This window comes from Malaclemys terrapin, chromosome 1 (assembly GCF_027887155.1).
Source record: "Malaclemys terrapin pileata isolate rMalTer1 chromosome 1, rMalTer1.hap1, whole genome shotgun sequence".
In the NCBI taxonomy this organism is placed as follows: Eukaryota; Metazoa; Chordata; order Testudines; family Emydidae; genus Malaclemys; species Malaclemys terrapin.
In genome coordinates, this window is record NC_071505.1 from 89313731 (window position 1) to 89327232 (window position 13502).

At 41.9% G+C, this 13502-nt stretch overlaps 1 protein-coding gene across 4 annotated transcripts in view; it reads left to right on the forward strand.

Moving 5' to 3' along the window:
- Positions 1-13502, forward strand: part of UBN2 (ubinuclein 2) — a 109183-nt gene that overhangs the window by 21857 nt on the left and 73824 nt on the right. For all 4 annotated transcript variants that reach the window (XM_054030128.1, XM_054030159.1, XM_054030150.1 and 1 more), the window contains exons 4-5: positions 10741-10878; positions 12615-12727. In XM_054030128.1, coding sequence (XP_053886103.1) covers positions 10741-10878; positions 12615-12727 — 251 coding nt within the window. The remainder of the gene's footprint in view (positions 1-10740; positions 10879-12614; positions 12728-13502) is intronic.

A 13502-nucleotide genomic window follows, 5' to 3' on the forward strand; every position in this document is an offset into this window, starting at 1 on the left:
ACACAAGGATTATAGTGCAGACATGCAAGAGTGGTTTAATTAAAGCACTTTAATTGGAGCAGCATAACTTTTGTTGACACAATTCTGTGGTGTAGACAAGGCCTAAAAAAGTGCACTGTTACCCTCACACAAGCTCTCTTGGCCACTCCTCAATAGACACAGCTTTTCAGGGCACATCTGTACCTCGATGCCAGGAGTGCTATATCCTATAAGTGTGAATGCACAAAGGTGTGTCTTGAACAGTTACTAGTAAGTAACCTCTCTCTCTCTGTCCTGCTTGGGCGGGGGGGGTGGGGGGGAGAAAGAGAGAAAGTAGGTGGTATAGTAGCTTCTAGAACCTGGCAAATGTCATGGACAGTTAGTTTAAGATGAAGAATAAAGCTATATTGAAAACTACAGTCAGATAGTTCAAAGGCAGTTGTTTTTGCCAAGCAAGCTTGAGTAGGCTTTGTAGTAAAATAAACAACAATTTGATTATTTGCTATTTCTATAAAGTGTAATTTGATTCCCTTTTAGAAGGGAAAGGGCCTCTGTACTACTTGTTTGCTACCAATATAATAATTGCGATTGTAGGCCTACATTCAGCAAGGTACTTAAGCAGGTATCTAACTTCAAGCACGTGAGCAATCCCATTGACTTTGATGGGACACGTGAGGTGCTTAAAGTTAGCCATGTGTTTAAGTACCTTGCTGAACTGAAGCCTTTGGTGCTGTCAGGGCCAGGTAGCTTCACATAGTGCCAAATATTAATTTCCAAACTAAACATCTGTATTTAAAAAAAATTACACACCAACTTGGTTGACTTTTTTTACAAAGAGAAATGTCTGGAAAACGTCAAATCACCCTGAGTTCCTTGGATTTAAAAATAAAAATAAAACCAAATAAAAATAAAATCCTGAATCACCAGAAGGCAGTACTGATGGCCCTGAGCCAAGTAATCTTAAAATATGTGGTGCAGAAGAGTATGTTAAATCAATATGAAAAACTTAACACTTTCACAATTCATGGAAATCTAAATATCATTAATTTAATATGAGATTTTTTTTTTTTGTAACTTGCCAAATGCATGCATCTTTCTGAAAAGAGTAGTCCTCTTCTAACTGTTACATGTATGTGACAGCTCTGCATGTGAAATGTGTGGAAGAAGAAAATGGCAATTTGTCCATAAAAAAGCTCTCACTTCTGTAAAATGAAAAATGAGATCCAGAAGTTTGTCACCTTGCTTAACGTCACTTATTCAGTTGCTAAATGCAACTTCAGTTTTTGAGATCTTACAGTTGCATGAAAGGCAGTGATTGTGCCCTATTTGGAACATACTGAAGAAATTGAGCTGGGGGTGAGACAGTCTGAGTTAAGGAGATCAAGACAGGCAGATTTGTGGACACGTGTTTCATGATGGACATAACTACCACTGTGACTGAAGTCTTCCTTACTTTCCAAGGAGGGGATCTCTTTTTGAAAAGCTAGAAAGTGCTTTGTTGGAGTTCATATTGGTACTGAAAGACAATCCTGGCCATTATTTTTGAAAACTTATCCTTAGGGGCAGCAAACCTGAAAAGTAAATATTTCTGGATCTTTAGAGCTATAACTGCAGAACAATCCGATCTACGTACTTGAAGCTGCCAGATTACCAGGCTATGGCAACTACCAGTCACATGGTTTCAATTTCTTGACTCCATACAGTGGGCTAATGATTGTGAAGTAGGTCTAAGACTGACAAAAATTACAGATATTGAGAGAGGAGGTAAAGGAGAATGTGCTATATCAGTGGTTAACTCTGTAGTTACACCTGAATATTATCAAGCTTACAACAAATGACATTTCATGTGCATGTTTAATAAAACCTTTTAACCACTAAGCCCACCTGCATCTCAGGATAAGTTGTGGTTGATGGAAATGTGTTCTCATTGTCCTACAGCACTGTAGTGGAAGAACATGGATTTTCCACAATGAGCTTAACAAAAACAAGCCCCTGTGTCTATATATACACCAAACCATCTCCAGGACTTAACACAGATGTGACTGTATAATTCAGTGTGAATGTTTCTGCCCTGTCAGTCTTTTTTCTACTGGCTTGAAGCTGGAGTGAGGGATACAAGTAAAATATTTGTGGACACAACAAATGGTAGTATTAGTAAAAGGCTGAATTAGTGTTACTACCTATGACCAGATCTAGATTTCAAAACCAAATGGACATCCATAATATTTAGGTATTTGAATTTTTATTTAGGCTGCATTAGAATTGAGACTATGGTAGTTCTCTTACATAAAGAGACAAACCTAAATATTTCTGACTGAGATTCAGACATGCTAAACATAAGAACAAAAGTAAGGAGCCCTTCCACAATAGTCCAAAACAAAATGACTAGAGTGTATGATTGTCTAAAGAACTGCCTTTAGACAGTCATAACAGCAATTGATTTCATTTTTAACTTTTGAGAATGAGTCCGCAACCCAAGAGAGGGACAACCTTTCTTAAGGCTGGCCACACTGGGTCAAACCAGTGATCCATCAAGCCCAGTATGTTGTCTTTTGACTGTGGCTGGTGCCAGATGCTTCAGAGGAAGTGAACAGAACAGGGCAATATACCTAGTGATCCATCCCTTCTTGTCCAGTCCCTGTTTCTAGTAGTTAGAGGTTTGGGGACACACAGAGCATAGGGTTGTGTCCCTGATCATCTTGGGTAATAACCATTAATGGACCTATCCTCCATGAACTTACATAATTCTTTTTTGAACCCAGTTATACTTTAGGCATTCAAAACATTCCCTGGCAATGAGTTTCTACAGGTTGACTGTGCGAAGTATTTCCTTTTGTTTGTTTTAAACCTGCTGCCTATTAATTTCATTGGTTGACCGCTGATTTGTGTGTTATGTGAAGGGGTAAATAATACTTCCTCCACACCATTTATGATTTTATAGACCTCTATCGTGTCCCTCCTACTAGCCATCTCTCTTCTAAACTGAACAGTCCCAATCTTATTAATCTTTCTGCGTATGGAAGCTGTTCCATAGCCCTAATAATTTTTGTTGCCATCTCTGTACTTTTTCCAATTCTAATGCATCTTTTTTGAGATGGGGCAACCAGAACTACACACAGTATTCAAGATGTGGGCATACCATGGATTTATATAGTGGCATTATATTTTCTGTCTTATCTATCCCTTTCCTAATGGTTCCTAACATTGCTTTTTTGATTGCTGCTGTACATTGAGTAGATATTTTCAGAGAACTATCCTCTATGACTCCAAGATCTTTCTTGAGTGGTAACAGCTGATTTATACTCCCATCATTTTGGAAAACACAATCTCAACTATACATACAATGTGCATTACTTTGCATTTATCAACATTGAATTTCATCTCCCAAATTGTTGCTCTGTCGCTCAGTTTTGTGAGATCTCTTTGCAACTCTTCTCAGTCTTCTTTGGACTTAATTATCTTGAGTAATTTTGTATCATCTGCAAACTTTGCCACCCTACTGTTTACCCTTTTCCAAATAATTTATGAATATGTTGAACCTCACTGGTTCCAGTATTGATCCTTGGGGGACCCTGCTATTTACCTCTTTCCATTTAGAAAATGGACCATGTATTCCTACCCTTTGTTTCTTGTCTTTTCAACCAGTAACTGATCCACGAGAGGACCTTCCCTCTTATCTCATAATTCATTTCTTTGCTTAAGAGCCTTTGATGAGGGATCTTGTCAGAGGCTTTCTGAAAGTCCAGGTACACTATATCCTCTGGATCACCCTTGTCCACATGTTTGTTCACCCCCACAAAGAATTCTAATAGATTGGTGAGGCATGATTTCCCTTTACAAGAGCTGTGTTGACTCTTCCCCAACAAATCATGTTCATCTATATAATAATTCTGTTCTTTACTATAGTTTTAACCAATTTGCCTGGTACTGAATTTAAACTTAGCAGCCTGTAATTGCCAGGATCGCCTTTGGAGCATTTTTAAAATTTTGGTGTCACGTTAGCTATCCTCCTGTCATGTGATACATGCTGACTTAAGCAAAAGGTTGCATACCACAGTAGTAGTTCTGCAATTTCATATTTGAGTTCCTTCAGAACTCTTGAGTGAATACCATGAAGTCCTGGTGATTTATTACTGTTCAGTTTATCAATTTTGTTACAAAACCACTGCTACTGATAGCTCAATCTGGGACAGGGCCTCCTATTTCCTCCCTAAAAAGAATGGCTCAGGTGTGGGAATCTCCCTCACATCCTCTGCAGTGAAGATTGATACAAAGAATTCATGTAGCTTCTCTGCAATGGCCTTGTCTTCCTTGAGTGCTTCTTTAGCATCTTGATTGTCCAGTGGCCCCACTGATTTTTGGCAGGCTTCCTGCTTCTGATGTACTTAAAAATTAACGGCTTTTTTTTTTTTTTTTTTTTTTTTTAAGTATTTTGCTAGTTGCTCTTAATCTTTCTCATCAGACAGCCATATCTGAAGTTTTAGCTTCTATGGTCCTGTGATAAGAATTTTTCCCCTAGCCTAACAGCAAATAAAGAGGATTAGGACATTTCAAAGAAATCATTCAGCTTCTTTGCATTAGGAACAAGGAGGAACAAATTGATATTATTACTATTTATTCATCCTTCATTGTTCTGTTCTTGATTTTTTTTCCCCTCCTCATCTTATATCCTTTCATTAAGTGATCTCATATGCTCATATCTTCAGTTGCCATCTCTGTCCCAGTGACTCACGTTCACTTGTTTGCTCCATCTGTTCAATTCTGGATCTTGGCCTGTCCCCAACATTTCCTCTTATTGGTGTGTCTCAGCTCAAGCTGACCTAGCCAAAGAGCAATTCCTTTTCTTTCTTGAGAGCCACCACTTTCTCCATTTCTTTCATATTTGACAAGCACCAATCTCCCTGTTGCTTAGGCCTGTATCTTTGAGGTCACCTTTGATTTTTCCATCTCCTATGCCTCATACTGCTAAGGCACATCCAAATGCTGTCTCTTGTTCTTTCAAAATAGTTCAATAATCCATTTGTCTCTATCCATACACTGCAGTTGTGATAGTTCTTGTAATCTTTTCTTGTAGGTATTGTAAATGTCTTCTCTCTGGACTCCTAGTCACAGGTGTTGTATAGATTTCCCATTCTTTGACCATTCCCCATAAAAAATGCTGTCACCAGAATCTTATTTCTCACCCCTCAAGCTGACCATTTCATCCCTTCACTCCCTCTTCCGCTTCATCAATCTTAAGATGTTTGTCTCATTTTCATTGTCCTGGATAGCTCAGTGGTTTGAGCATTGGCCTGCTAAACCCAGGGTTGTGAGTTCAATCCTTGAGGGGGCCACTTAGGGATCTGGAGCAAAAATCAGTACTTGGCCCTGCTAGTGAAGGCAGGGGGCTGGACTCGATGACCTTTCAGGGTCCCTTCCCGTTCTGTGAGATAGGTATATCTCCATATATTGTTATATTATTTGATGCTGCGCTCAATGCCCCACTCTTCCAGTCCTCTTGCAAGCACTTCTTTCATGACATTCTGTGGAATGTTGTTCCTGAGTGAATCAACAAGACTGCTGCTACTCTGTGTTCAGAGCCTTCTTGAACGTACACTGCTAGCAAAATATCTACAAGAAATTGACTGAGTGAGGGTAAACAGAGTAGGAATAAATCTATAGTTACCAACATGGCCTGTCAAGGATGGTCTGGGTGTACTTGGTCCTGCCTCAGCTCAGGGAGCTGGACTTGACTCCTCAAGGTTCCTTACAGTCCTACATTTAGATGATTATAGTGCATAAGGTTAATTTTGAGGTGGTATAGTGTTTTATGCTACCATTGGTGGTATGTGACACATTCATGAGCTAGGAATGGTAAGGTGGTAACTTTTGCAGATGACCATTCTGTAGGCTACTTGAGAAGATAGTGAGGCATTTCAGATGCCAGTTGAATGGGCAACATGATGGTAGATGGTATTTAATGTTGACAAAGTAAAGCACGGTGGAAGTAATTATATGAATTATTCAGAGACCCTGCTGAGTTCTAATTAAGTGAAATTACACAAGAAGACATCCTGTGTTTCACTGAGCTGTCTGCAATGATACCAACGCTACATTGAGCAGAGGTTCAAAAAAAGCAAATAAAATATTAAAAGTATAATACTGAAAATATTGTAACACTGAATATATTATAAAACCCCTACATAAATTGATTATAAATATTATAAAGCTTGTACGTAAATTCATGGACCCCCCTTTACTTGCAATGTTCTGTTCTATCTAGTCACCTTATCTCAAAATATATATCACAAATAAAGGGTCTAGGAAGAGGTGATGAAAATAATTAGAGGCATGGAAAGATAAGGACCATTTAAAGATAAATTGAGAGAGGATCATGTTAGTGGCATGCAAAAAAAAAATGAATGGTATAGAGAAGGTAAATTGGGCATTCTTTCTCATACTAGAAAAATAAGGGTGAATTCTGTGAAATTGAAATGCAAACACATTAAAAATTGATAAATGGAGATATTTTTATTCAACTTACAATAAATCTGTGGAGTCTGTGGCTAGTGGATCTTGGTGAGGCCAAGATCTTAGTAGGATTTTGAAAAAAATCCAGGTATATTAAATATTAAACCTGCATACTGCAGCATGTAAGTCACCCAGTAACTGATGGAGTTGTGAAGAAATATTCTATGTTGACCTTTGGGTGATTATTCAGTAACTGTCTGCTACATGGTTTCATGTACCGTCATCTGAACCTTCTGGTAACACTGATCTACAATTTTTGAGAACTCGTCTGCTTCAGAGATAAAATGTGCTATTTATTATGTATTTTGATGTGCTGTATTCAAATATGACAATTAAAACAACTGATTGGCTACTGTTTCTAAGATATTTAAGTTTTTACATTTTATGTCTATGTATATTGTGTAGATAGTAGTGTTTTAATCATAGGGTGACCAGACGTCCTGATATTTGCTCGTTTGTCCCGCGTCCCGACCAATGTTTGGTCGGGACACTGGACAAACAAGCAATTTTTGCCCTCCGCTCTGGCTCGTGCCCCCTCCCTCGCCCCAACTCCGCCCCCTTCTTCCCCCATTGGATAGCTCCCCAAATCCTCGGCCTGGCCCCACCCCCTCAACTGCCCCATTGGATCCCTCCCCAAATCCCCGCCTCTTTCCGAAGCACGCCGCATTCCTCCTCCCTCCCAGGCAAGCGCTGGAGGGAGGAGGCCCGGGGACAGCGGGGTGAGTCCGGCCTGGCCCTGGCCCAATCGCAGGCAGGAGGGCGGGGGGTACCTGCAGGGGGGCAGCCCCGGGTCCAGCCTGGGGAACCGGCTCCCTACGCGCCCATGGGTGGGGGGGCAGCAGCTGTCTGCGTGGGGACTCTGGTTCCTAGGGGCTTCACCTCCGCCACGTGCGCTCCGGCCCCGGAGGGGTGTAGTTGGCGCTGGGTGCCAGGCAGATGCCTCTGCCTGACACGCGGCGAGGGAGAGGCGGAGTAGCAGCTGGAAGGGCCGGTCGGGCTGCGCCTCCGCCGCGGTGCTGGGGATAATTAGAGTCTGTCTGCCTCCGGGGGGTGGGGCGGGGGGAGCAGTGCATGCCTGGCTGGGTGTGCGACCCTAGGTGAGGCGATCCCGTCCCGTGATGCTTGGGCGAGTCCCGGCCTGGGGGCAGCGGCAAGGTCCCGCTTCTCCAGCGGGGTGTAGCCCAGTGGCGCGAAGGTAGCTACAGCTCTGCACTCCCGGGCCCACGGGGAGCTGAAGCCTGCCAGGGAAGGGGCTGCCACACGCTGGCGCGCCCGCGGCCAGCCCAGGACGGTCTCCGCGCAGGGACTTGGCGGGGGTGCTCCCCCTGTCCGTGCCCATCTCCGCGGCATCGGGCTCCGAGCAGGGGTTGTTGCATCCCGGGACCCGGCGGCCGCTGTTTACCGGCACCAGCCTAGGCGCTTCCCGCTTGTTCGTGCTTTTTTTTTTTCTCCCTACCGGCTTTTTTATTTTTTGGCTCCGCCCCCTTCCCTCCCCACCCCCCCACCCCCTGATATTTCACCTCTCTGATCTGGTCACCCTATTTAATCATAAATTGTAAACCTAGGTCTTTTCATGTGTTTGGTTGCTTTATATGATAATATTTCACCTGTCCTGTTTATGTAACACTTTAAAAATCAGCAAAAGGGTTATATAAATAAAATTTATTATGAAACAAAAGGCAAAAAACTATTATGTACATAGTTTAGTCCTATTCAGTGTCTACTCGGCGCTTCTTGGCTTGTCCCTTGTATTCATTAAATAGAGCATCTCTTGTCACTGTCCAGCAATAGTCTGCAAGCATTGATGGGCTCCATTTGCCCTGATAGCGTTTCTCCATTGTTGCAATGTCCTGGTGAAATCGCTCGCAGTGCTCGTCGCTCACTGCTCCGCAGTTTGGTGGAAAAAAATCTAAATGAGAGTGCAAAAAATGTATCTTTAGTGACATGTTGCAACCAAGGCTTTTGTATGTCTTGAGGAGGTTTTCCACCAACAACCTGTAGTTGTCTGCCTTGTTGTTTCCGAGAAAATTTATTGCCACTAACTGGAAGGCTTTCCATGCCGTCTTTTCCTTGCCACGCAGTGCATGGTCAAATGCATCATCTCAAAGAAGTTAACGAATCTGAGGACCAACAAAGACACCTTCCTTTTATCTTAGCTTCACTTAACCTTGGAAATTTTCCACAGAGGTACTTGAAAGCTGCTTGTGTTTTGTCAATGGCCTTGACAAAGTTCTTCATCAGACCCAGCTTGATGTGTAAGGGTGGTAACAAAATCTTCCTTGATTCAACAAGGGGTGGATGCTGAACACTTTTCCTCCCAGGCTCCAGTGACTGTCGGAGTGGCCAATCTTTCTTGATGTAGTGGGAATATCTTGCACGACTATCCCATTCGCAGAGAAAACAGCAGTACTTTGTGTATCCAGTCTGCAGACCAAGCAAGAGAGCAACAACCTTCAAATCGCCACAAAGCTGCCACTGATGTTGGTCATAGTTTATGCACCTCAAAAGTTGTTTCATGTTGTCATAGGTTTCCTTCATCTAGACTGCATGACCAACTGGAATTGATGGCAAAACATTGCTATTCTGCAGGAAAACAGCTTTAAGACTCGTCTTCGATAAATCAATGAACAGTCTCCACTCACCTGGATCGTGAACGATGTTGAGGGCTGCCATCACACCATTGATGTTGTTGCAGGCTACAAGATCACCTTCCATGAAGAAGAATGGGACAAGATCCTTTTGACGGTCACGGAACATGCCAGGAGATTCCACTGCTGTAGTCTGGAACCCAACAGCTCTACCTTACTCTTGGGTAGTTCCAAATCCCTGACAAGGTCATTCAGTTCACCTTGTGTTATGAGGAGTGGTTCAGAGGAGGAGGATGGGAGAAAATGTGGGTCCTGTGACACTGATGGTTCAGGACCAGAAGTTTCATCCTCTTCCTCTTCCTCGTCTGACTCAAGTGAGGAGAATGATTCTGGGGTGCATCAGGAACTGGCAGTCCTTCTCCGTGGGGTACTGGGAGTATAGCTGATGGAATGTTTGGATAATGCACAGTCCACTTTTTCTTCTTTGACACACCTTTCCCAACTGGAGTCACCATGCAGAAGTAACAATTGCTGGTATGATCTGTTGGCTCTCTCCAAATCATTGGCACTGCAAAAGGCATAGATTTCCTTTTCCTGTTCAACCACTGGCGAAGATTTGTTGCACAAGTGTTGCAGCATATGTGGGGGGGCCCACCTCTTGTCCTGATCTCCAATTTTGCAGCCAAAATAAAGGTGATGCAAAAGTCACTTCACCACAAACATAGCAGAAGTTATCTGCACTGTTCACACAAGTACGAGGCATCTCTGCTCACTTTGGCGAAACAGAAATGTGTCCCTTTGCAAAATCAAACACTGACAAATAAGAGAGCACGACACTGTATGACTTCTAGAGCTGATATAGGGCAATTTGTTCAGCGGAGTGATGTAACTTCGTTATGATTGCATCATCCATGACTTCTAGGAATAACATGATGCAATTCATATCATGTATGACGCAATGCCAGCTTCAGATTGCATCATTCATTGTTTTGCCTAAAAAGCAAGTACTGTCCAAACCCAGTCATAGATTTATTCATAGATCCAGTCAAAGATGTATTTTAGTCATTTCTGGTTTAAATTGAGATCCTTTCCCTTTATAACTCACTTATCCTCCGCCATTCCCAAGTCAAGGGTCGTATATACTGACCCAATAGCATATCTTGAAAACTAGAGCCAATCAACAATTTTAAGCATCATTTTCGTTCTCAGTGACCCAGAATTAGTAAAGTTTGACTACATTTATTTCAGAAGCATTTTGGCTGTAGAGCAGTGTAATAGACACTGTCAGTGACAGACTATTGAGCTAGATGGACCACTGTTATTACATCTCCTAACAGGTGGTGTTTTTTGGTGTGCCACTGCTTCCACTCCATGGATAGTGTGTTATCAACAGTGTGGTGACCCTAGCCTTCTCCCAAATATGAATTTTTATTAGTTTGCTTCAAAAGCAGTGGATTGGTACTGTGACACTAGCACTCCACAGCCTTGACAAATAACTTTTCAGCAGCATTGGTATGTTTATGATTTGAAATCTAGCAAGTTATGTAAGGTGTTTGCGTTTAATACCTCATGTTCAGAGACTGTATTTAAGTAAGTGAATTGTTTCCTATTAATAAGGTGATAGATGTTGGTTAATTACCCGACTCTTCTATTTCCTGCCCAGTATGATGAATTGGTTCCTGCATCTCTGACAACCAAATATGGGGGATTTTACATCAACACAGGAACACTGCAATTCCGCCAGGCATCTGATTCAGAGGATGAAGACTTTGCAGAGGACAAAAAGCACAGGCCACCTAAAGTAAGTGATCTTAGTTTCTCTTCCTCCTGGAATTTATGGCTGATTTGAAAATCAGGAAAGCTTCATAATCTGGCTACAACAAAATGAGAAGACTGAAAGCTTGCTGATAAAGAGATATAGGTGATGTAGGGGTGAAAGTGGGCCGGTACGGCATACCGGTAAGAAGCCGGTACCAGCCCGTACCCAGCCGATGTTAAACCGCTGCTGTGGCAAAGGACTCTCCGACAGGTACTACCAACTGCGGGGGGCAAAAGGGGAAGGTGCCCCGGGGCTGGCGATTTAAAAAGGCCCCTCCCGGCTGCCGCTACTGCAGCAGCGGCCAGAGCCCTGGGCCCTTTTAAATTACCGCCGGAGCCCCGGGCGGTGCAGGCCAGGCAGCATAGATGGGGTGGCTGCGGGAGGCTGACCCCCAGCCATGCCCTTTCCACCCGAGGCCCCACCCCTTCCGGAGGCCCGGAGTCGGCCCCCCGTACCGATAAGAATTTAATATTACTTTCACCCCGATGTGATGTCAATCTCATTACACCTCTACCCCGATATAACGCTGTTCTCGGGAGCCAAAAAATCTTACTGCGTTATAGGTGAAACCGTGTTATATCGAACTTGCTTTGATCCACCAAAGTGTGCAGCCCCGCCCCCCCCCGGAGCACTGCTTTACTGCATTCTATTTGAATTCGTGTTATATCGGGTCGCATTATATCTGGGTAGAGGTGTATCTTGCTGCTCACGTATAAGGGGCTGGGACGTCACAAGGTTTCCTAACATAAATAACCTGAGATTTCTGCAGGCTATCCAGCCTTCAAAAGCTACACAGCGGTTTAAAGCTGGCAAACAAATTGGACCCTTACCATTTTAAAAAACTTGTTGAAGTCTGCTCGTGTTATTTCGATAAAAACCAATATCGCCATATAAAAGAAAGTTCAATGTGAATTCCTCAAGATAACATTTACAATTTCATGAAATTTTGCAAGATTAAAATTGTTCCTAATGCCTAAAAAAGTCTTGAAAAACGTTCCCAAAATATTTCTCTTGAATATGTTACTTAAATGTAGTTCTGTTCTGAAAAGTGACTGCTTTTTATTAAAATTTACACTGTCTGTTTCTGTCTCTGGCTGGTTATAACTCATTCTAGAATCTGTTTATACTACCCATTGGACGGGGCCAATGAGATTGCATGAGTTCTGTGTCCTTCCTAGAATTTTCCATCTTCTCTGATGTTGTTGCCTGCTGCTGGAATTTTTCTTTACTTGGCAGAACAGTTGAGGAACCAGACATAATGTCTTTTCCAAGGCTGTTGTTGAATACATTCAATTATGTATCTTTTTAATTTAAAAAAAATACGTTGTTAATATTCAAGTATTGCCATACACTCCAATAGCACAAGGGTGGAACCTTATTCACATAGCTGGAGTAGTGTAACATAGGTCGACTTTACCCATGTAGTGAAGACAAGCCCTTAGTCTAAGAACACTTATGTCTAATTTGTCATCTGACGTGGTGAGAAGCAAAAAGAAAGTACATAAGAAAATATGTAATTGAGGCCTTGAGCTCTTGGTGGGCTAAACAGGTGAAGGAGTGCCCTTCACACTTTTTTTTTTTTTTTTTTTTTTTTTAAATACAGTTGCTTAATAGTGATGATGTCAGATCTGAATTGCTAGACATGAGGCTGAAGCACTTATTATTGTATAAAAACATTGTAGAGCAGAGGTAACGCTATCACTTTTTTGGTTCTTTAGGTATCCAAACTAAAGGAAGGAGAGGACCGTGGGATTAAGAAGCGGAAGCGGAAAGAGGAGGGCACAGAGAAGGAGAAAAAGCCTCGGAAAATGAAAGTTCCTAAGCAGCTGGGGTAGGTCGGTCTGTCAGGTTTTTAAAGGCAAGGGCACCTCACTGCAACAAGAGAAGCAATAGCTTAATGTCCCCTCATCCCCTGTTCAGTTGGTTTGCCAGTCTTGACTTTTTTGCTGAATATAGTTAAACATAAATAGGGTAGGTAGAATTTGAGTTTTTAATTTTGAGGGATATGGATTTTTTTTAAAAGCTTTTTTTAGATTTTTATCTATTTAAATTTTCACAGCTGTGGAAAATTATGGAAGGGGTCAAACAATTATTTAATGACAGATGGTGAGATTCAAAAAAGTTAATGCTTTATCACTGTTGGGAAAAAATTGTTAACATCACATGTCAAAATATACAAAGGAAATATCCTTAAATCAGACTTTAATAAGTTCACAAACTTTATTTTTCTTACTTTGCCTATCTGAATTTCCATTATTATAGATAGAAATATTTTTTTGTGGGTTTGTGTATGGAGAAATCGACGTTGGCTGACACTTACCGATAAAAATCTAATCCTTCCAAGCCTAAATGTAAAGTTGTGACATGTGACTTTCAAAAGAACAGTGAGGGAGTGGGATAGAAGTAGGATCAGTCTATTGTACTAAAAATGGATATATGTTGCTGTTTTAGGGCTAGGGTAGTGGTGTGTGTCTGGGTGTTAGTGGTACAGCCTTTATATAAGATTTTTCAGTCCCTATCCGGGGACTTCCAAGCGTTAGCACAATAATGGAGTTTATATCATACTTCCCAATTTAAAACTACTTTTTCAGGGGCTTAAAATAATG